At 50.7% G+C, this 22,469-nt stretch overlaps 1 protein-coding gene across 2 annotated transcripts in view; it reads left to right on the top strand.

Moving 5' to 3' along the window:
* Positions 1-22,469, top strand: part of SYN3 (synapsin III) — a 391,487-nt gene that overhangs the window by 40,149 nt on the left and 328,869 nt on the right. For both annotated transcript variants that reach the window (XM_080662983.1, XM_080662984.1), the window contains exon 3: positions 4,071-4,128. In XM_080662983.1, the coding sequence (XP_080519109.1) occupies positions 4,071-4,128 (58 nt within the window). The remainder of the gene's footprint in view (positions 1-4,070; positions 4,129-22,469) is intronic.

The following is a 22,469-nucleotide window of genomic DNA, read 5'->3' as shown; positions in this document are numbered from 1 at the left end:
GACCCACAGGGTCTGGACTGAATCCCCCAAATCAAGGTCTGGATCCCCAAGATCTTTTAAAGCATAAGGGGCATTTAGAGGTTTTGTGGGACTGAGCAGGGACTTCTCCGTCTGGAACTTTTGGGGACTGCTCCCTGCCCGACACCTCTCAGGGGTGACATTAGGGTCAAATCAGAGGAGGGATGTGAAAGGCTTGAGGCTTTAGTTATCGATGCCACTTATCTATTACCATTATCATCATCCATCCCTTATTGCATCGATGGGACAGATCAGAGTGAGAGGAATACTGATTCTGTCTTGTAACCTCCGTGAGGGTAAGGCTGCGTTTCGTTTATTTGTGGGTCCCTGCCACATGGCACCCACAGGCACAGAGTAAACACTCAGTAGTTCTCTGTTGTTGGTGTTTTTTTTTTTTTTTAAGTATCTGTTTTTATTGATTTTTAGAGAGAGAGGAGGGGAGAGGGATAGAGAGATAGAAACATCGATGAGAATATCCGTCGGCTGCCTTCTGCATGCCCTCCCCCCACCCCTGGGAATCAAACCAGCGGCCTCCTGGTTCCTGGGTCTACACTCAACCGCTGAGCCGTACCAGCTGGACTCTGTTGCTTTTGTTGATTCTGTTTTGGGCCCTGGGCTGTAGACTTTGGAGCTTACTATGTGCCAAGAGCTGTTCTAAGTGCTGTATAAGTCTTGTCTCATTTAATCCTCACAGCAAGCCTGTGTAACAGCTACTATGATTATCCTCATGTCCCAGAAGTGGAAGCTGGCGCACATGAAGGTTGAAGAGTAACCAAGGTCATGGAGCAAGGGAATGATTGAGCTGGGATTGCCGCCAGGTGGTCCAGCCTGGAGCCCGGGACACTCTTATCTTATTACAGAAAAGACCAAGTGACTTTGTCACCACAATCTTGACTGGTAGATGGAATCACCACTTGACAAACATGGAAACTAGGACCTAGTTGGGTTAAGTCCGTGGTGAGTGAATAGCAGAGCTGAGCTTTTGCTGAAGCCTGTATGATTCTAAATCCATGTTCTCTTCAGTATTCTAGTGATTGCATTCATTGGTAACCACCCCCAGGTCCCAGGCTCGCCCAATACTCCTACCCAATCGAGAGAGACCCTTGATCTAAGTCCTGCCGTGGCCCTTACCCGCTATACTGCTCCTGGCAGCAAAGGAGGGCCCTGCCAATTGCACCCTTAGGGCCGTGCAGTCTAGAGTTTCCTACCTAAAGGGACCAGGCCCAATTCCAGGGCCTGGGTAGGACGCTTCTCTGGTCCGTCCTGCCAAGACATGGCCAAGGGACAACTGTGGATGGGGGTGTGGGTGAGGGGATAAAGCTTGGCCGTGTGGCCTGGGCTGCCCTCAAGCCCGCACAAGCAGCCCCATCATCTGCAGCACAGAATTCTGAGAAGTTTAAATTCTGACTCTTCCAGGAAATGATGCAACTGTGTTTGTTATGGAAGGAAGACCAGAACGATGTGTTTTATTTAAATGTTGCTAGCTTTATATATCAATTTTATATACTTAATGGAGGTCTCCTAGTCCTCCATTTGTTCTTTTGCCCCGGGCCCCACAAAACATCAGAGATGGGCTTATCCCAGTGCCTGGAGTTTGCCGACACTGTCTTTAAGAATTGGTGATAAAATCCACAAATTAAGGGAAAAGGTTCTCTTTGCATGAGGCTGGCTTTACACACATTTTGTATAAGACCATCCTGGGAGAAAGAAAAACAAAATCTTGCTCCTGTCCCACTGAACTCCTGCCTCCGTGACATCAGAGCCTGTGAACATTGTAAGGAAAAGTGAGGTTAATAGCAGCGCTGTCCATTAGAGACTCGGGCCGTATTGGAAAGAGATGAACTCCACAGCATCGGCGAAGTGTGGGTGGACTTTGGAAGCAGACAGACTGAAGTTGGTAAGAAGAATGATATCTATGTCGAAAGCATTCTTTTCCTCCGCAAATGAAAGGATGAGAAGAATAGATGGCATCATTGATGTTCCAGGAGAAAGAATGGAAGAAGAAACTAAGAAGATTCTTGAATGTAATCATTGCAAATTATTGATTAGAGCTCAATCTCGTGGCCATACATAGCTGAATGGGGAGTTGGGATATACATTTTTGTGTGTGCCAATCTATAAATTCTCTCACTGTGTAAAAGAAGAAAATGGGTTGGGATCAAAGAGCTGTCTCTGCCCCAGAAAAGATTTATGGAAATGCTTAACACGGTGAGATTGCAGCAAGTGACTAAGAACTATTCATTTCGTCAACAATTAAAAAGAGGAAATGGGCCCTAGCCAGTTGGCTCGGTGGATAGAGCGTCAGTCCACGAACTGAAGGGTCCCAGGTTTAATTTCAGTCAAGGACATGTACCTCGCCCTAGCTGGTTTGGCTCAGTGGATGGAGCATCGGCCTGCGGACTGAAGGGTCCCAGGTTCAATTCCGGTCAAGGGCACATGCCTGGGTTGCGGGCTTGATCCCCAGTGTGGGGCATGCAGGAGGCAGCCATTCAAAGATTCTCTCTCATCATTGATGTGTCTATCTCTCTCTCCCTCTCCCTTCCTCTTTGAAGTCAATAAAAATATATATTTTTTAAAAAGGACCTGTACCTTGGTTGCAGGCTTGATCCCTGGCCCTGGTCAGGGCATGTGAGGGAGGCAACCAGTGGATGTATCTCTCGCATATCGATGTTTTTCTTTCTCTCTCCCTCTCTTCCACTCGATCTAAAAATCAATGGAAAAATATCCTCAGGTGAGGATTAACAACAACAACAAAAAGAGCAAATGGAAACTTTTGTTACTTTTGCCTTGTGGAAAGACATCTAAACCCAGGAGCACCCCAACATTCACTGCTATTTTTCAGGGTCAAGCAACGACGTAGTTATGGAATTCGAAGGCCGGCACTCAAGCTATGTAGGCACAGTGTTTCATCTCCCTGGATTTCAGTGTCCTTGTCTATAGGAAATAATAAACCCCTACATCACGGTGGTGGTTGTAAGCATTAAATGAGAAAGATGACAGGTTACAGCCTGTCACAGAGAAAACAAGTGTTGTTGTTTTTTTTAAAATTTATCTTCAATTATTTACTCATTCAACATATAGTAATGGAGCTCCTGCTGTGTGTGAAGCAGTCTGGTAGGTGATGGGAATGGAATGACGAATAAGGTAGCTTGTTCCTGACCTCAGAGAACTGCCTTATCGTGCAGAGGGGCACAGGTATTAAACACGGTGACTAATTATACTTGTATTATGTGTTATGAAAGAAAAGTAGAGGATGATAAGAGAATCCATATGAGAAGAGAGGTGAAGGAGGCCAAGACTAGGGTGTTTTTATAGAAAAGTGGGCAAGTGGGTGGATTGAGAGACAATTGGAATACAGAATCAGTAGGGATAGTGAAAGAGAAAGGTAAGAAGAATGATGTCTGTGTTTCTGCCTTGAGTAATGAGTAGATGGGATGCCCTTTACTGGTAATGGGAAGATAGATGCAGGGGTGTGGAGGGAATATGATGGAAGGATGGATGGATGGATGGATGGATGGATGGATGGATGGATGATGGGCCTATGGATGATGGGTGGATGGATAGATGGAGGGATGGACAAAGGAGCAGATAAGGTCCACTTCACTGGACACATGGACAAATTGAGAAATAAGTAAATGGAGAGATCAATGTAACAAGTCCTTTATGAACTACATAGGGTATAACTCAATAAAATAATTTTGCACTATTTATTTATGTAGGATTCTTTATCTCATTTGATCCTTAAAATAACCCTTAGAAGTATAGCATACAGGTATGCATTTCTTACTGTTAGAGAGGATAAAACAGAGACTCAGGAAGGTCAAGTACCTTAGCAGAACGAGAACCTGAGTCTCCAGCTCTCCCATCAGTACTCTTCCCTGTCTCTTGCATAATACGCATAAATACTGAGGAAATCAGTGGTCATGTCAGAGCACGTTGGTAGAGAATGTGCCTGGATACCCGCCTCGGGGGGTAATAAGGCCTTTGGGAGAAGGGAGGAAGGGTAAAGCAGTCCGCATCCTTATTCAGAAATGCCTTCCTTTCCTTCACAGGGCCAAGTATTTCCAAGGAAAGAAGGTGAACGGAGAGATTGAGATCCGGGTGGAGCAGGTAGGTTGGAGTGGAGTCCTTATCACTGTCACGCTGACCCTTTCACGCTGGAGCCATTCCCAGGAGCAACCGTAGACCCCAAGCTTATGTGGCTATAATGAACCAAGGTTACCAGAAAAATCCTGGCTTATACCTGGGAGTCTCATTAAATTCCAGAATTATTCAGTCCAGTGGTTTTCAATCTTCTTGTTTTAGCAGGTGAACCTTCCTGATTCTAAGGATATCTTAAGTAGGAGCCCATTCTACAAAATAGAGACGAGTAGAGCTTCTCTGATAGACATAGGCGTGGGGAGCCCAAAGGCCCATGAGCTCCATTATTCCACTTCCCCACATCCCTGCCATGGTCTCTGATGCATGGAACTACTTGGGCTGGGAGCACTATTTCTTTTTTTTTGAATCCTGGCTCCCTCATTTTCTGGGTACTGGGCACGTGACTTAACGTCTTTGTATCATTTTCTTGTATTTTTTTTTTGTATCATTGTTGGGATTAAATTACTTAAAGCTTTAAAGGAGATTAGAATCCTGAATACTGGCTCTTAGAATTAGCAAGAATATCAACATCAATTCCCTCATTTCTTGGGGAAAGAAAGAAAAAAAAAAGTCAGTGGCCAACTTTGGACGCCAACCTAATTGCGCTTGGCTTTAGCATGTCAGAGCATGGGCTCTGGGGCCAGATTCTAGGTTCAAATTCCAGCTAACTGTGGCCTAAGCTGTCTGCATCTCAGTGTCTTTGTGTGTACAATTCGGTAATGATAGCATCGACTTATAGGGTGGCTGTGAGGATCAAATGAGTTAGTCCATGAAAAGTACTTAGAACAGTGCCTGGCACATCCCAACACTTAGTAAATGTCTCCCTTTTATCATCATCATCATCATCATCACCATTACCAAAGGCAAACAGTTAATACCAGTAATACAGGAAAGGTCCCTGCTATGGGATCAACTCAGAAAAGTGCAGTAAATAGAAGAGAGGGGTGTGACTTTTCCAATACTCTGAGTTTGATGTGCTGGAGGAACAGAAAGCCTTTCTGAGCGTCTCACTTGCGTTGGCTTAGTATTAAAACTCCAACAAGTTAAATTTCAATTTGATCCTGTGGCTTTCAAGTCCGTCCAGTGTCCACTGGTTTTCCTTCCATGGCAAAGAGCAGGTTATTTTCGTTCACTTAACAAATATTTGTCGAACGTCTATTATGCTACTAGCTAAGGTGGGGAGCGAGGCTATAGAAGCAGAGGTTCTGTCCCAAAAAGCTTGTGGTCCAGAAAAGGAGGCAAGGTAAGTTTTCCCAGAGCCTCCACACAGGTGGGACCCGGGAAAGAGAGGTCCAAACTTAGCACTGTGGGCAGCAGAGGCCACACGAACTGAGGGAGTGAGGAGTGGCTTCGAGGAGAGGGTGCTATTTGCAATGCGTCTTGAAGGATGGATATGCTGTCAACAAGTGCTGGCAACGTGAGGAGTGTATGAGATGGAAGCAATGTGAGCAAAGTTAAGAAGGCCAGAAGTGCAGGGTGTGCAATGGTGGGGAATCCAGTTTGGTTGACTCCAAAACAGGACGCATGATGTTCTCCAACCCCAACCTACTCACCATCCCATTTCCTCTCTCAGTGAAGAGGGCCAGGTCTGCCTTCTACCTTGGCCAGAAACCTATGGTCTCTGGATCCCTCCCTCTCCTTCTGCCCTGCGCCCATTCAATGACCAGATCCTGTTGACTCTGCAGCCCCTATCTCTCTAGTCTGTTCCCTTCTCTCCATCCCCACTGCCCAGATTCTTGGCTGAACTATCATCCGCTCTCATCTAATCTTCCTGTTCAGCAGCCTCCTAACTCCATCTTTTCACCCTCTTCCAATTTATATTTTGTACTAAAGCCAGAGAGATCTTTCTTAAAAAGCAAGTTAGATTCTTAGAAGTGTTAACATTAAAATCCCTTCTTCAAAGACTCCTCCTCTAAGCCCTCACACCCTGATCTCCATCAGGTAACTTGGTTATTCCCAGCATTTCCTTTCTGGCCCTTATCTGAGTGTTTAACCACATATGTAAATGTGAGCTGACTTGCATGAGGGTAGGGACCCTGGCTGTTTGGATCTCATTCTCAAGTAGCACAGGGCCTGGCACATACTAGGACTGATTCGCTGGCTGAATCACTTCTAGGTTGCACAGATTCCAGGCTGTCCGTTTCCAAGGGAGATAAATCACTGCTCCTTAATCTCCCTTCAAAAATTGGAGTTTTCCATCAACCATCTGTTAACTGCTCGGTTACCTGCGTCGCTAGCCTTGTCTGATCCCATTTGTGAAAACCTCAGCGGCACGTTTTAATTTTACCCTTACGTCAGTGCCTCCCCTGGCCCAGCTTATGGGAATGAAACCAAAGAGCAGGAGCATCTGAGGAATTGCCCTAAGAATAACTCCCCTTGGGGCTCTGGGGACCCTCAGTCAGTATAGGAGGGCTACAATCCCACTGGAAAACATTGGCTAACTTAGAGTCTGCCTCATTTCCAGCCATCCCCCTCCATGGAAGCCAGAAGACAAATTAGCCAGGAGACCAATTAGCAGATCATTTGGACATTTTTCCATGGAAAACATGCCGTCCTCAACCCCATCTTAGAGTCTGAATTGTCTGTCATTTTCCCATCTGGATCAATGGGTGGGTCACATCATCAACCCCCAGAAATCTCATATGCATCCTCTAGCGCTTGGGAGAAGACTTAGGATGGAAGCCACTGTTTAGTCTGAGCTGGCTTCCCCCCCATTTTGGAAGTCTGTCTCCCAACTAAGGGCCAAATTAACCAGATAATTGCACCGTCTGAGTTTTGCTGGACAGAGTGAATGAGTTAGTTGTGGTTGGCCTAGCCTCCACCCCTTCTCTCCACCCTTTCCCCCCAGTTCAGAAACTGCTTGCCTCAGCGCTTGCAGAGCCAGAAGTGAAGACACCCCAAGGAGGCCCGTGGTGGGGAACTGCATCGTGTTGCATTCCATTACCCAGAATGCCCTGCTGGCTCTGCAGGGCCTCACAGCAGTGTCCTAGCAGGGCCTGAGAGCTTCTGGCCAGGGCACTTGGCATGTCAAGCTCTCCTCTGTTTATGTTTGAGGCAAAGGGTCTTTGTCTCCACAGGTATACGTCACCCCTCAGTGGGACAAGTGATGGGGTTGATGAATGGATTAATATCAAGTGGACTCACAGTTCTGCGAGACTAGCAGACTAGGACTCATGAGACAGGCCTTGGGCTTCATTCTTCTCTAGTAGAAAAGGCTGAAATTACATGGTCAGTCTTCCCTCAGTGTTAGCAGAGGTACCAAAGCATAAGGAACGACAGTGCCTTCTTCCAGCCGATGGAGAGAGAGGCAAGAGAAGATGATTTGCTCACGAATGCCAGTGGCTCCCCTGAGTCCCATCCTTGTGTGATTCGGGGATGGGGTTAGATAGATGTGTGTGGGTCCCAGGGAAGGCTGTTGGTTGGAGTTCTGTTCATCTTTTGTCCTCAAACTACATATTTCCTCAACTTAAGTGTCTTCTGGAAGGAAAGGTGGGATTTTCTCCTGAAAATTTTTTTTAACACTCAAGACCATCATTTTTTTTTCCCTCATACCCACTTGCCTTCCATCCACAATTCTTCCTGGGCAACCTTCCTCGGAGTGGATCTTAGCTGTAGATATTGACCATAAACACCATACGATATTTTAAGAAGTAATTGTCAGTGAGATAGAGAAATGGAGGTTGGATGTTAATTCAGTTCGGTGGAAGGGTGGCAGGTCAAGCATAACCCCCATTAGGAAATGACTACTTGAGAGAAATTTATCTAATGGCTTGTCAGAGAGCTCTGCCCTTGGCTTTGCTCTCCTCCTCCTCCTTAACAGCAACTTACCAGATTGCATTTGCCAGTGACTTGAAGCTGAATGGGATTAAATTTGATGCAATCAAACTGAGTGGAGATAACACTATAGGGTCCTATTAAAAAACTCAGCTGAAGAGGAGCAGGACTGGGAAGACTTCGTTTGTTAAAATCCCATGAAGAAAAGAATGGACCTAAGATTTGAGTTGAGTAAGTTCTTAATGTCTGTGGGAGGAAGTATGGGGCGGAGGTTAAGATTGTGGCTCCACATTAAGATAACTAGAGATGGAATCTCAGCTCCCCCATATTTTAGCTGTGCTGACCTTCCACTTACAACATCTCTAAGCATCCGTTTCCTCACCTGCAAAGTGAGAGTAATAATTTCTGCCCCTAGAGTTACTGTGTAGATTCAGTGAGTCAGTGTACCTATTATGCTTAGCATAGTCCCTGGCACATATAGTAAGTGCTCAATGAACTATGGTTATGGTTGTTAATACCCCCAAACCTGATGCTACTTCAGGTTGCATCATTGAAGGACAGCATTTAGAACACAGGGAGGTGATGGTACACACACACACACACACACACACACACACACACACACACACACTCTCACACTCTATGCTGGTCAGACTCTAGTGTCACCCAGCTCAGTGTCACACTGTAAGGGGGAATCAACCTGGAATGCCTTCTGTGGAGAGTGATTGGAGAGAGAGGATTGGCCTCTATGAGCAAAGGGGCTCAGTGTGAGGAACTAGAGATGCTGAGTCCAGAAAAAGAGAAGTCTTAATAGGACGCAGTCTACTCTTTGCAGCTATCTACCACCTGCATGAGTGGTTGAAAACAGCAATAGCTGTCACCTGTTGAGCACTTACACGCTAAGGCTTCATACTTTCTATTGTTGGCCTGGGCGCTGGCGTTGCCTCCATCAGGCTCAGAGGGAACGCGTGATTTCCCAAGGTCACTGACGTATGATTGGCAGAAGCCTGTTTGTAAACCCAGGCCGTCTGACTTCAGAGCCCTCCTCTGATCCGCTGTACTTTCCGGCCAATGTTGCAGACACAAGAACAATAGGCAAACGCATGGGTTCAGTCACTCTGCCTGCATAATCTAATTGCAGCCCCTTCGAGGTGGGCACTGTGACTCTCCCCACTTGGCAGGTGAAGAAACTGAGGCTCAGAAAGGTCAAACACCTGCTTGAAGTGACAGAGGAGGGTGCTACCATCGTCCTAGCTCCAACTCTTACACAAATGCCTGCTATTGGTATAAATCAGTGGTCGGCAAACTCATTAGTCAACAGAGCCAAATATCAACAGGACAACGATTGAAATTTCTTTTGAGAGCCAAATTTTTTAAACTTAAACTTCTTCTAACGCCACTTCTTCAAAATAGACTCGCCCAGGCCGTGGTATTTTGTGGAAGAGCCACACTCAAGGGGCCAAAGAGCCGCATGTGGCTCGCGAGCCGCAGTTTGCCGACCACTGCCATAGGGTATTGTCCATAACTTTGTTATTACGAATAAGGCTAGATGTGTGTCATTTGTTAGTGTAGCCATAGGATTCCTTCCTAGAAATAGAACTGGCTCCAGAAGCATTGCAGGTAGTGAGTGCCAGAGTGCACCTTGAGGAGTGAAGGACTCGCCCAAGGTACATCTCTGTCCTGGGGCAGCTGCACTCCGTGACTGGCTGGCACAGGGTATAAAGACCTCACGCTCTGAGCCCACTTTGGGACAGCTCTGAAGGGCCACCCCCGCTTCCGAGCTCCTTATGGAGTTGGCCAAGGCCCCTGCTGAGACGCTCCCTCTGCCCGGACCCGCTTCCTCCCTTCTCCCCAGAGCACTCCCTAACGTCCATCCCAGAGTCCACCTCCCAGGGCATCTGTAATTCTGATCAATTTTGCCAAATTACCCTCGTCGAGCTTGCATGGATGGGGCCTTCTGGTCTAGGGTCCTAGGATGCTCCAGGTCCAAGGATCTGGAGTCCGCCCTGCCCAGGATGCTCTCCCGGATGCAGCCCAAGCGTTGGAGTGGAACTCTGCAGTGCTCCATCATCTGGTCCTCCCCTGTGACCTCCTTATGTTTGAAGCTCACCAGAGCTTGGCGCTTCTCTGCAGGCTGAGCCCCACCGAACTCTCCCCGCTCTGATCCACTAAGCCTTGTTTTGTTAACACAGTCCTGCAAGATTTATCTGTTTGGCTTGGCGTACCCTGACCTCAGGTGTTCTGTTTTGTATTATTTTTTAAAAGCGTGCAGGTCTCCATGGAAGCCTCTCTTTTTTTTTCAAATCTAAGAACCAGCTGGGGGAATAAAAAAAGCAGGTGGGCCACTAGGGTGGACTCGCCGAAACATAACTCATCGGAGGAGCAAGTGTTTCTCTCAACCATGGCCTTGATGAATGTGGGTGTATCTCCATCCTGGATCCATTTTTAGGCTCACCAGTTTAAGGAGACAATAGGCAGATGGAGAAGAGATAGCAATGGTGATGGCAGGAAGCTTTCATTGAGCGTGTACTGTGTGCTCCGTGCCATGTCAAGGGGTTCCCATGTGCTAACTCATTTAACCCACACAGCATGCCTGCTGAGGAGGAAACTGAGGCTCAGGTGGCTTAAATAAACTGCCCTGGAAGGGTTGCACAGCCAGTAAGTGCAGGGAAGCTGGCATCGGAACCCAGGTTCAGCCGATGCCAGGGTCCTGGCTCCTAACTGAGTAGATCTGTCAGAGTGTCTGTTGGGTCTTGAACTTGTCTGCATCCAGCTTTGGCCTTTCCTTCTTCCTCAGGTCCCACTGTCCTTTTCTAAGTCACCCTGCTCTTTTTTTTTTTTTCCTTTATCCTCACCCAAGGATATGTTTCCATTGATTCTAGAAAGAGAGGAGGTGGGGGGGAGAGGGAGAGGGAGAGAGGGAGAGAGGGAGAGAGGGAGAGAGGGAGAGAGGGAGAGAGAGAGAGAGAGAGAGAGAGAGAGAGAGAGAGAGAGAGAGAAACATTGATGTGAGAAACATACATTGTTGCCTCTCGTACACGCCCCAGCTGGGTATCGAACCTGCAACCCAGATATGTCCTGACCAGGAATGGAACCCACAGCCTTTTGGTGCGTGGGATGATGCTCCAACCAGCGGAGCCACCGGGCCAGGGCTCTCACCTGCTCTTGGGATCTCCTGGAGAAATTACAAATTCCTTTGAGATGTTCTTCCAGCAAAAAGACTCCTCGTGATGGTGCTGACTCCGCATTTGATGTTTCTGGCTTCTTGCCACACAGTCCCCTGTTAAGGATTCTGTTTCTTCTTTGTTTGCCCCCGAGGTGATGTTCCCTGTTTGTCTTGCGGAGGAACTGTGTGTCTCAGACAGCACCAATGGTATAATAGCTCCGATTCTGGCCCCAGCCCACCCGGGTGGGAATCTGGCTCTGCCACTTCCTGAGTGATGCGACTTCCCTGTGCCTCGGTTTCCTCAAATGTAAAGTTAAAATAACAGCAGTGGCCCTAACCGGTTTGGCTCAGTGGATAGAGTGTCGGCCTGCGGACTGAAGGGTCCCGGGTTCAATTCTGGTCAAGGGCATGTACCTTGGTCGCGGGCACATCCCCAGTAGGGGGTGTGCAGGAGGCAGCTGATCGATGGTTCTCTCTCATCGATGTTTCTAACTCTCTATCCCTCTCCCTTCCTCTCTGTAAAAATCAATAAAATATATTTTAAAAAAAATAAAAATAAATAAAATAACAGCAGTGATCGTAACATACCTATAGAGCTGTGAGACTGGAACAGAACCCCCCATTTGGAGCGCTCCGAGCAGATACCAGCATGTGGAAAGTGTTCAATGAGTATTACAGCTGGTTTTACAATCGCCTTCACATAATTAAACACCCATGGCCCGCAGTGGTTTCTAGGCATTGGTCTCGGGGATTATTCAGAAATGAAAATGTTATAATCCACGTTCCGAAGAAGTTCGCTGTGTAGTTGGGAGAATACGAAATAGAAAAAGTTCTTACTCAGCCAGAAGCACCAGATGCTGAGTGTGAGCCATTAGGAGTCTTTTTCTGGAAGAGCGTCTCATGAGAATTTGTAATTTCTCCTGAATCAAAAGAGCAGGGTGAGTTGGGAAGGGACAGGGGGAACCCCAGGAAGAGGGAGGGAGAAGGCCTATGCTGTATTTTAATGTGAATGCTTTTTACTTCCATCTACGTCCACTCATAATGCCCGTGACATGCTGCCCTCGCTGGCACTTGGGTCAACTTCTGACTTTTTGTTGCCAGCAGTCAGCCGAGGTCCTGGTCAGGGTGCTCCGTGTTCCTGGGTGACGCGTGAGGGAAGGGAGGGTGTGGTGCCGTCACAGCAGGGTGGAGCCGGAAAGGGGCCTTGAGGACCATCTCCTCCAACCTCCTTGTTTAACAGCTAAGAGGGTCAGAGAAGGGAAGTGACTGGGCCCAGCCCACACACCAAATCACTGCTGAGTCCAAAGTGTGGGGAGCCAGGGCCCCATCGCTCTGCCATGTTCTTCCCACTGCCTTCCCCACCTGCCAATGTTGCCTTTGTTCCTCCTCTAAGAAGCCACTCGTCCCTTCCGATGGTTTCAATAGCAAATGAATTAGTCTAATGCTCTGGTCATGAAGTCCACGTTTCCTCCATTTACCTGCAAGAAGCTTTCTCCTTGGGGAGGGGCCGGGCTAGGATGGAGTGCGGGCAACCGCTGACCCCAGAGGAGGGCCCTGAACAGGATACGGGGGGACGAGGGGGGAGGAAGGGGGGTTCTGGACAGGGAGGAGGCATGTGGGGAACATGGGCGGCTCTGGACAGGAGGAGGCGTGTGGGGGACACAGGGGGCTCTGGACAGGAGGAGGCTTGTGGGGGACATGGAGGGCCCTGCACAGGGAGGGTGGTGTGTGGAGGATACGTGTGGGGGGCGGGGCTCTGGATAGGGAGGAGGCATGTGGGGAACACGGAGGGCCCAGCACAGAGAGGAGGCATGTGGGGAACACGGGGGGGGGGGGCCTGCACAGGGAGGAGCCGTGTGGGGAACATGGTGGGGGAGCTCTGCACAGGGAGGAGACGTGGGGGGACATGGATACATGGTTGGAGGGGCCCCGCTGATTCTGAATGAACGGGGCCGCTTTACCAGTTGGTGCTCCCCTGGGGCCCTCCTCCCGGGTGGGCTGTCCACCCGTTTGCACCCTAACCAGAGCTGAGACGAAGGGAGCAGTGGGGGTGAAAGCGAGTCCATCTTGCACTGGGAAGTCCGGCGCCTAGTCCCTTAGCCTCCACCTACCCTGTTGGGCAGCACTCACCCTTCCTCCCTGCCACCCACTGCCTCGACCTCGGCCCTGCCCGTGAGCATCAGCTCCAAGAGCCTCCCGTGGAAATTAGTAGAAATGCCGAAGGAGAACTCTATGAGCCCATGAACGTCCTGAGGACATAACTCATCTTAGATCAACCTGCTGCCTCCTTCCCGAAACGCCCCCTGCGCCCCTGCTCTGCGCCCGGCCTTGTGACGGAGCCCTCCACTCTCAGTGCTCTCCCAGGCGGGAAGACAGACCTTGGTCACTGTCGCACACGGTGGGAGGCCTGTCCCAGAACCGGGGCAGAGCACCATGGAGCACAGGAGAGGGACCGTCCACCTTGCTTTGGATGCTCTTAAGACAGGCTTCACGGGAAGCCAATGCCCAGCGGGGATTTGGGGAAGAGAATGGACTGCGTCAGGCCAAGCAGGGGGCAGACATGCATGCACGTCAGGCCTCCCAGCCTAAGAGCGCGCTTTAAACCTCAGCTTGTCACACGTGGGGAAGACAACCAGCGTGCATGGTGCATGAGAAGGGGTGGCGGGAGATGGTGCTAGACCAGCCGCTAGAGACCCGTCTGCTGCAGGGGGGTGGGGGCGGGAGGGGGGGGGCGGCTTATGTTGCAAGGCATGCAGCTTGAAACCGTGTCCCAGAGGCAGGGGGACATAGTTATTGCACTTTTTAAAATTGATTTCAGAGAGAGAGGGAAAGAGAGATAGAAACATCAGTGATAAGAGAGACTCATTGATTGGCTGCCTCCTGCACGCCCCCTACTGGGGATGGAGCCCAAAACCTCGGCATGTGCCCTGATGGGGAATCGAACCAGGACATCTTGGTTCATAGGTCCACACTCAACCACTGAGCCACACCAGCCGGGCTTATTGCACTTGCAAACCCACGTAGTCCTGTGATAATGTTTCCATTTTAAGATGTCCATGCTGACAGTGGTTTAGGAAAATGGACTGGGTGGGAATGGTGGCAGGAGACCAGAGACTGGGAACTCGGCTCTGGATTGGGGGTGAAAAGGCATCTATGTTTGAACATCATGCTTGGGGATGTGGTTCGGGAAAAGGCCTGCATGCCTGCACGTAGGTTCCTGCCATTCTGTCTCAGCCCTTGAACCCTCATTCTCATCCCTGTGATTCGTATTTAAGAAGAGAAGGGATGACCCACTTTCCTTAACATAAAGAGGATGGAACCATACCCACATGATGTGTAAAAGCAAGCCACTGTTCACTGCTGCTGTGGCTCACTGGTTGAGCGTCGACCTGTGAACCAGGATGGTTCACCGTTCAGTTCCCCATCAGGGCACATGCCTGGGTTGCGAGCTCAATTTCCAGTAGGGGGCGTGCTGGAGGCAGCCGATCAATGAATCTCTCTCATCATTGACATTTCTATCTCTCTCTCCCTTCCTGACATCAATAAAAATATATATTTTTAAAAAGCCACTGTCAGCCACATCTGAGGCACCATCTGAGATGAGTCCTGGCCACTCGTCTGACCCACGCCTCACCCCACATTTCAGCTTACCCCCAACCTCCCTGCTCTCCAGCCTTGACTGCTCCTGACCTCCCCGCTCCGCCCGCTCCTGCCCTCCTCAAGCTGCCCCTCTGGCTTTGACCTTCAGCCTTTGCTTGGCCGTTCTTCCCCTTGGCTGCCAGCTCTGCTGCCTTCCCCACTATTTGGGGTCTGGCTCGCTCCCTGATGAAGGGAGCCCCGCAGGGTCCAACCCAGCCCTGCCAGCAGGCAGCCCTGCCCAGATGTGCTTACAGGATTTCAGCCCCTGCCTTTCGGTAGGAACCAAGGGTTATTAATTAACCCAGGGTGGAACCTATTAGGAAACATCTCAGAGAAAGCTGGAACGAACCGGAGGGACTTCTGAATTCACAGCAGGGAAAAATGCCTTTTAATTGACTTGGATGACTTCACCGCAAAAATCTGTCTGGCTGCTATGCTAAACTGGAAACTAATCCATGAGGTTGTCTCAGGAATGGCCAGCCCACCCTGACCCGGATCTCCTGAGGAGGGGCGTGGGGCCGGCACAGAACAGGCCTGTGCTTTGAACTGGCTTCTTTTGGGCCAGACCCAGTCTGGCTGCGTTTCCCCGGGAAAGAGAAGAGAGGCTGACATCTGAGAATGCGTGTGTATGTCCTGCCGCGCCTGTCTTTACGGAGCCTTCTACGGCACTGCTTACTTTAGAGCTCAGCCTACGCTGAGCCCATCCCGAACCCCTTCTTCTCTCAGGGTGTCTAGAGGGTGACAGGAGAGAATTTTCGCAGATGGCGTTGTCATAGAGACGACAGCTATGCGGCCTGGGTTCAGAGGGCGTGACAGTGAGTCTCTCCTCACATGCTCACGCTCACTAAGTGCCAGGCACGTGCTCAGCACTGCCGGTGGCTTCGTTCATTTAATCCTCATCACCACCCTCTGAAGAGTAGGCACTGAAGTCCCCCCCCCGCCCCGTTCTCCAGATGATGAGCCTGAGGCTAAGAGGTTATGTGGCTGACCCGAGGCCACACGGCGTACCGGGGGCCGAGCTGGAATCCGTAGGCTAACTCCAGGTTCTGTTTTACCTGCGAAGGGGGACCCTGCGGAAATAACACCCGGAGCCTTGGTGATTTTTTTCTCACGTGTCCGGGCTGGCTTTTACGTTCCATGTGTTCCGTGGGACGTAAGCGTGGCCTGCAAGGAGCTCAGTGAGCGAGCACCCGCCACCTTTTCTACCTCTTCCCCTCCATTGTCTACCTTCCATTGTAAACCTAGCAACTCTGTGGTCCCCAACTGCCCTATTATGTCTGCATTCACTTCATCCCTCCTCCACGCCTTTACTTATGTCAATCTCTTGTCCTGGAATCCGTCCCAGCTTTTGCCATACCTTCTCCAAGGATTAGCTCAGGCATCGTTTCTGCGTCCCCTGACCTCTCCTTCCCTCCAGGCAGGGCACGGTGCCTCTTATCCATGCTTGCCATTCTCATGGCTATTTCTACCATTACACCTACCACATTACCTGGAAATGACTAGTTCACCTGCCTGTCGCTCCCTGTGGACTCTGGGCTCATAGGGGACAGGGACAGTGTCTTGATTCACCCTGTAAATATTTATTGAGTGCCTACTGTATGCTAGTGCTAGGGCTATAGTGGTGATTAAAACAGATATAGTTCTGACCGGATCGATAGTCCTGACCAGATAGAGTTTAAGGTCTAATGGGAGAGACAGATGTTAATCACACAGAGTCAGTCTCTCTCCCCCTCCCTCTCCCCCTCCCCCTCCCCCTCCCCCCTCCCCCTCCCCCTCCCCCTCCCCCTCTCCCTCTCCCTCTTCCTCTCCCTCTCCCTCTCCCTCTCCCTCTCTCTCCATAATTACAAACTGCATTAGGATCGGTGAAAGAGACACACTGGTACAGTGGCATGTGGTAGGTAGGCAGCGCTGGGCACTGATTCAGGCACATAGCAGATGCTCCAAGTACCCCGATACACAATCTCCATCCGGTAAATATTTATCAAACTGACCTGAACCAGGGCAAAATAAATAAGCTACTGGGAAACTGTTGGGTCTACGACAAGAACTTCTCAGGAGACGGCCCCGCCTCCCTCCCAGATGCTTTTTTATGGTAAAAAACACACAGGTGAAGCACCCGTCTGGCACTCGGCTGCAGGTAAAGGAGGAACACATGGCGATGCAGGTGAAACGGTGTTTCACATCAATAGTGAGCACAGCAGCGTGCCAGCCACTGTCTGAGTTTATCTGTATAAATCCTCAGCTCAGCCACCAAGGAACTGCTGGCGCACCTGAGACTCAGAGAGGGTAAGCGCCCTCCCCAAGGCCACACAGCCGGCAGGTGCAGCGCTGAGATGGGAATGCCTCTCACCGTCCGGTAGGACCAGGGCTCACCACGGTGCACTGCCTTGCCCAAGGTCACGCTGCTGGTTATGGCAGAGCCCCACTGCCCCCTTCCTGTGCCCTCCTTGCTAGGTCAGGCTTTGCGAGTTCTCAGAGGAAGAACTTGGCAATGGCAAGGGGGCAGCGCCAGCCAGGAGCGGAGCCGAGCCCCCTTGTGGGGCATCGAGGTTCCATTTGGGAGGGTTCTGAGCGCATGTTGAGCGAAGGAAAATGAACTACTGACGATCAGCTATGTGCTTGTCATCACCCGGATATTCCGCACATGTTGCTGTAATTAGTTCTTAAGCAACTCCTGAGGCGTGAGTCTCACTAGGATCCGGATGAGGAAGCCGAGGCCGGGAGAGCTAAAATAGATATTTACGTAGTTGGCGACAGAATTGTGATTGGGCCTGTGTCTCCCTGGTTCCAAAGCTCATGATTTTCCCCTGGACTCGCTTTTGGTCCAGCCAGACCTGAAAAAGAGTGTGCCTCCTCCCGCCTACAGCAGAGCTTCAGATGGGTTTTCTTGGAAACCGGAGGCAGCCCGCCTGGCTGTTCTGACCTCCTCTTATCTGTGCTGCTGGAATCTTCGCTCCCTGAGCAGCACCCTGGGGCTCCCGCATGAGAGGTGGGTGGGTCTCAGCCTGTTGAAGATGGAACTGAACCAGATGACCTCACACCCACCCTACCCCGGGGCCTATGTTCTGCCCAGACAGGGAGGGGACAGGCAGCCACCCTCGCGGCCAGGGAAAGCAGGGACACCAGCCAGGTGCCGGGACCCCAGCTCTGCATTTAGCGGAAGAACCGGGATTCGATCACGTGTCTTAGTTTGCTTTCTGTCTCGCTCCGGCTCCCTTGCTCTCCGTCCCAGGCTCCTCGGTGCCTCGGGGATGAAGGCCAAGTCTTTAGGCAGCGCCCAGGCCCTTCCCACCAGGCACTGGCTGGCTTTCTCTCCACCGCTCCTTCCTTCTCCTGCTCAGTGTCTCCCAAGGGTCTTTGGAGGAGCCAGCACTTAATTTAGATGCTTTCTTGTTCATAGCGGCTGTCCCCTCAGGGCCCGCATCTTGGTTTCCAAAAATGTTGTGTCTGTGAATATGTCTTATCCATCCATCCATCCATCCATCCATCCATATACCTATCTGTTTCCAGGGGTGGGCAAACTTTTTGACTCGAGGGCCACAATGGGTTCTTAAACTGGACCGGAGAGCCGGAACAAAAGCATGGATGGAGTGTTTGTGTGAACTAATATAAATTCAAAGTAAAGGAGCGGAGGGGAGAGCAAGAGAACCGGATAGAACAGCCGGATCCGGCCTGCGGGCCGTAGTTTGCCCACGGCTGGTTTATACCCTCACCCATCTCTCTCAAACCTAAGTCTCTCCCCACTTCTTTTATTTTGTGGTCTCTAGTCAGTTCAGAACTAGGCTTCTTTGCCTAAACACCTTTATGAAATTTAGTATTTCATGATAGTAATAATAATATAGTAATAATAATAATAGTGACCTTAAACACTAGCTATAAACACACATACACACACACACACACACACATGTTTGATACCCTGCAAGATTTTGCCCTCCCAGTGGCTGTGTGAGCTATCTGTTAGTATTACAGGGGAAGGAACTAAGGATCTGAGAGGTCTAGCAATACTGCCTATAATTGGCAGAGGCAAGATTTGAACTCCTGCCTCCCGAGCCCATAGTCTGTAAAACACTGTATTTTCCTAACTCCCGCTGCTGACTCACCTCCATTCCTGGGGTCCATCTCTGCTGTCCCTAGAGCCTTCTTCTGTGTGGCTTCCGGTTTCCTCTAACCCTCACCTTGGCTCCCTTTGCATACATTTGTTGGGAAATGCCATCAAGATTCTGAAAGTAAATTGGCTCATTCTCACTCATTTCTATTGCTACCCTATAGTATTTTATGAGTGAGGAGGGACATTTGGTGGGGGGAGGAGGGCTCAGAAGAAAGAAGAGCTATTTGGAGACAGTTTTGTGTGATGGACAGAGCTGTGCCTTGGGTCAGAAGAGCCTGGGGTCGAATCCTGGCTCTGCCTCTTATTACCTGTGGGACCGTGGGCAGGTGACACAGGATTCCAAGCTTCAGTTCCTTTATTTGCACAGGGGAGGTAGTAATTATCACCACACGCATCATTGTGGAAGGATTTGGTCCATTTTAGACCAAATCAGAGAGGACCCTAGATCGAGGCTGACTCACTTGTGAAAGGAGGAAGTGATCCGTGCAGGGAGCATTCCCCACCTGCCAGCCCTCCCCCGGCCCGGCAGACACCACGGCTGGACGCAGGCCTGCCAGCCCAGCTCAGGGCCGCCGCATCGTTCTGCACACGGCGACCGTTGCTGGCAGCAAGGTGAGACCCACGGGGCGACCCCAGAGGAGCCCTCGGTTCTCGCACTCTGTGGGTTTGATATGAGCCTGCTTAAAAAGGACAGTGAATTAGGGATATGGTGCTTGGATCCTGGACAGATGAGCTCATTTGGGAAATATATGATGGGAATGAGACCCACCGACAGCAGAACTGTGAGTTCTCTCTGGCCATCTCTCACCGGGAGCTGTCCGCTGAGCAGCTGTGTTCCAGTTGCACCTCTTAGAGGCCTGGTGTTACACAGGGGCACCTGGGGTTGCGAACTGTTGAGCATGCTTGGAAGGAGGGCAGGAGGGAGGGAGGTAGATAGATAAGTAGTCTAACTCATTCCTTCTCTGTATCAATAATGTCCAGCTCTGTATGGGAGTGGTTTACAGTCTCTAGGAAGTGGCTAACTCCCTGAGAGGCAGTCTCCCAGGGGCACATCTGAGGCCAAAGCATTAGAAGTTGGAAAATGAGACATGATAATGCGTCTGTCCAGTTCCAAAGCTTCATCACACGGCTGCTTATTTATAGTCTCACAAAACGGGACTCTTGTTTTCAACTCAGCAATTCATAAAGCCTGATTTTTATTCACATTTAGACGTACAAATGGCCACTCTGTCTGATGCATAGCTAGAAGGCCCTGAGTCGTTTCAACCTCCAGCAGGTGTCCAAGCCCCGCCCCCTTCGATGGCCCTGCAGAAGCCTCTCCACTGTGACCTTCAGCGGGGGCTTCCCTCCTTGAGGGCTGCCACAGCGGGAGGGAGCCCCGCTGAGCAGACAAGAGCAGGGTCCCTGGCTTCGGTGCTTGTGTTAGCCCGTGGTCTGTCCCCTTCCAGCCGTGTGACCTTGGATATACACGATTCTTCTTTTGGATATACATATACTCAAATGCATTTAATCTCATCACACTGTAGTCCTCCCAGCTATAAAGTGGGCGTAATAATAGGGCCTATCTTATGGGGTTTCTGTCAGCATTAATGGAGTTAATACACGCAACATCCTTACAACAGTGCCTGACACGTAGTAAGAGCCTAAAAAAAAAATTTGTAAATTGTAATTCTCGCATAAATATAACTTCTGCTATTCAGTTATAAATATGCTAGACTGTAATGAACAGGCTGCCCTGGAACTGCGGATGCTATTCCTATGGCGACCACAGCGAGTCCTGTTCCGACTAGTCATGCTCTTAACAGTATCGCTACACATGTTTCTACTTCTCCAAAGACGGCAGCCACGGCTTCTGTTACCGTTACTCCTGCCGGGACAACTCTTGCCCCGCCGGCCTGGGCATTGCTGCCACCAAGTGCAGACAGTGTCAGGGGTCCTTAGAGGCGAAGCAGGTGTGAAGGAGCAGAAAAGGACGTTGCTGTCACCGAGGGGCCGCGGCCGGCACGCTCATCCTTTCTCTCGCATCCTTTGCACTCACTCCCCTGCACCGGTTCCGGGGACATTCCCAGACACGTGGGGCCATTCTCCGTGAGGTTGTGCCTGTGGGTCTACAGATATGGGCTGTTTTCTCTGGGCCTGCGGGGTCAGAAGTGACCCGTTACGGCTCCTCGTGGCGCTGGGTGTGCCACTGCCACTGTGAGTGGAGAACGTCAGTGGCTCAGCAGCTCCGAGGCCCGCCCGCCCGCCCCCCAGCACGTGGACAGGGAAACTCGCTCCCCTTTGGTTCTTGGCCTGTGAATGCATGCCCATGGGATGGGGGGTTCCCCCCGTGGGGATCAGGTTCGGGCTGGCTCTGAGCCGTCTGGGTCACGCTGTCTCAGCACTCCGGTGGCCCGTTGGGAAGAAAGTGAGCGTGCAAGAAGAGGAATGTGGCCTTTAGAAGCACGAGTCCCTGCTGGGAAAAAGGAACCGGGAAGTAGCCCATTTGTCATGGGGAAAGCTGTCGTTGTCTCTGCCTGTTCCCAAGCCCAGCCTTCATCTGGACTTAGTTCACAGTGGGCTTTGGGACGGGGGAACAGTTGTACCTAACGGCCTCAAATGCTTTCAGCCCAAACCTACGGGGACTCGCAAATCAACCTCGGGACCAGAGACCAGCGATGTCTGGTCCCAGAGCTCCCGGTGCCTGCTCCAAAGTAAACACACGAGCCGTGCAGGCGGGGAGCAGGGGTCTTTTTTCGTCTCCGCTTCAGAAACGCCATGTGTGCATTATTCTAAACAGGCGCCAGCGCACGAGGCCCTTCTCGCAAGATTGCAAACAGATGGGGCCGCGGGCTGTTCGGTAGCTCTCGGGAGCGAGCACGGGAGGTGCTCAGCCAGCCTGCGTCTGGGCAGCGTTCCTGTGCTGCTCGGAGCACAGGTCTGGCCAGGGCTCTCATTCTGCAGGAGCACGAGTCGGCTTCCTGCGTCAGGTGTGTCTGTAGGGGAAGGAAATGTCTCCTTTCACCGCATTTGCCCGAGTTTGCATTCGCTTAGCCCTTGGGCAGCTTGGGAGAGGGGAGGGTTGTGCCAGCCTCAGAGGCCTCCCCCCCCCCCCCCCCCCGCTTCTGGAGCTGGTAGCATCAGGCTAACGTCCTCATTATAAATGGGATTAGGGCCCTCCATGGCTCACGGCTCTCCACAGGCTCCTCATCTCACCTCGGGTGACAGCCAGAGCCCTTCCCACCACTCTAGGTCCTTTGTGGGTAGACTTCTCGGCCTTCTTCCTGCCCCTGCCTTTCTTAGCTACTCGGGTCCAGCCACACTGGCCTCCTCGCGGTTCCTTCAAATCAAGCGACAGAAAGCAAGTGTGGGCGAGACTGGAGCGAAACTGGAACCCGTCTGCATTGCTGGTAGGAATGTAAAATGGGCAGCCACTGTGGAAAACTGTATGGCGGATCTTCAAAACGTGACACATAGAATCACCACGTGACCCCACGATTGCTCTTTTGGATATACATATACTCAAAAGAATGGAAAGAGGGGACTCGAACAGATTTCTGTACATCGGTGTGCATAGCAGCATTACTCACAATAGCCAAGAGGTAGACGTAACCCGAGTGTTCATCCACAGACAAATGGGTA

The sequence above is a fragment of the Plecotus auritus genome (assembly GCF_963455305.1).
Source record: "Plecotus auritus genome assembly, chromosome: 3".
NCBI classification, from domain to species: domain Eukaryota; kingdom Metazoa; phylum Chordata; class Mammalia; order Chiroptera; family Vespertilionidae; genus Plecotus; species Plecotus auritus.
Note: the sequence above shows the minus strand (reverse complement) of the source record. Positions and strands in the feature narration are given on the sequence as shown.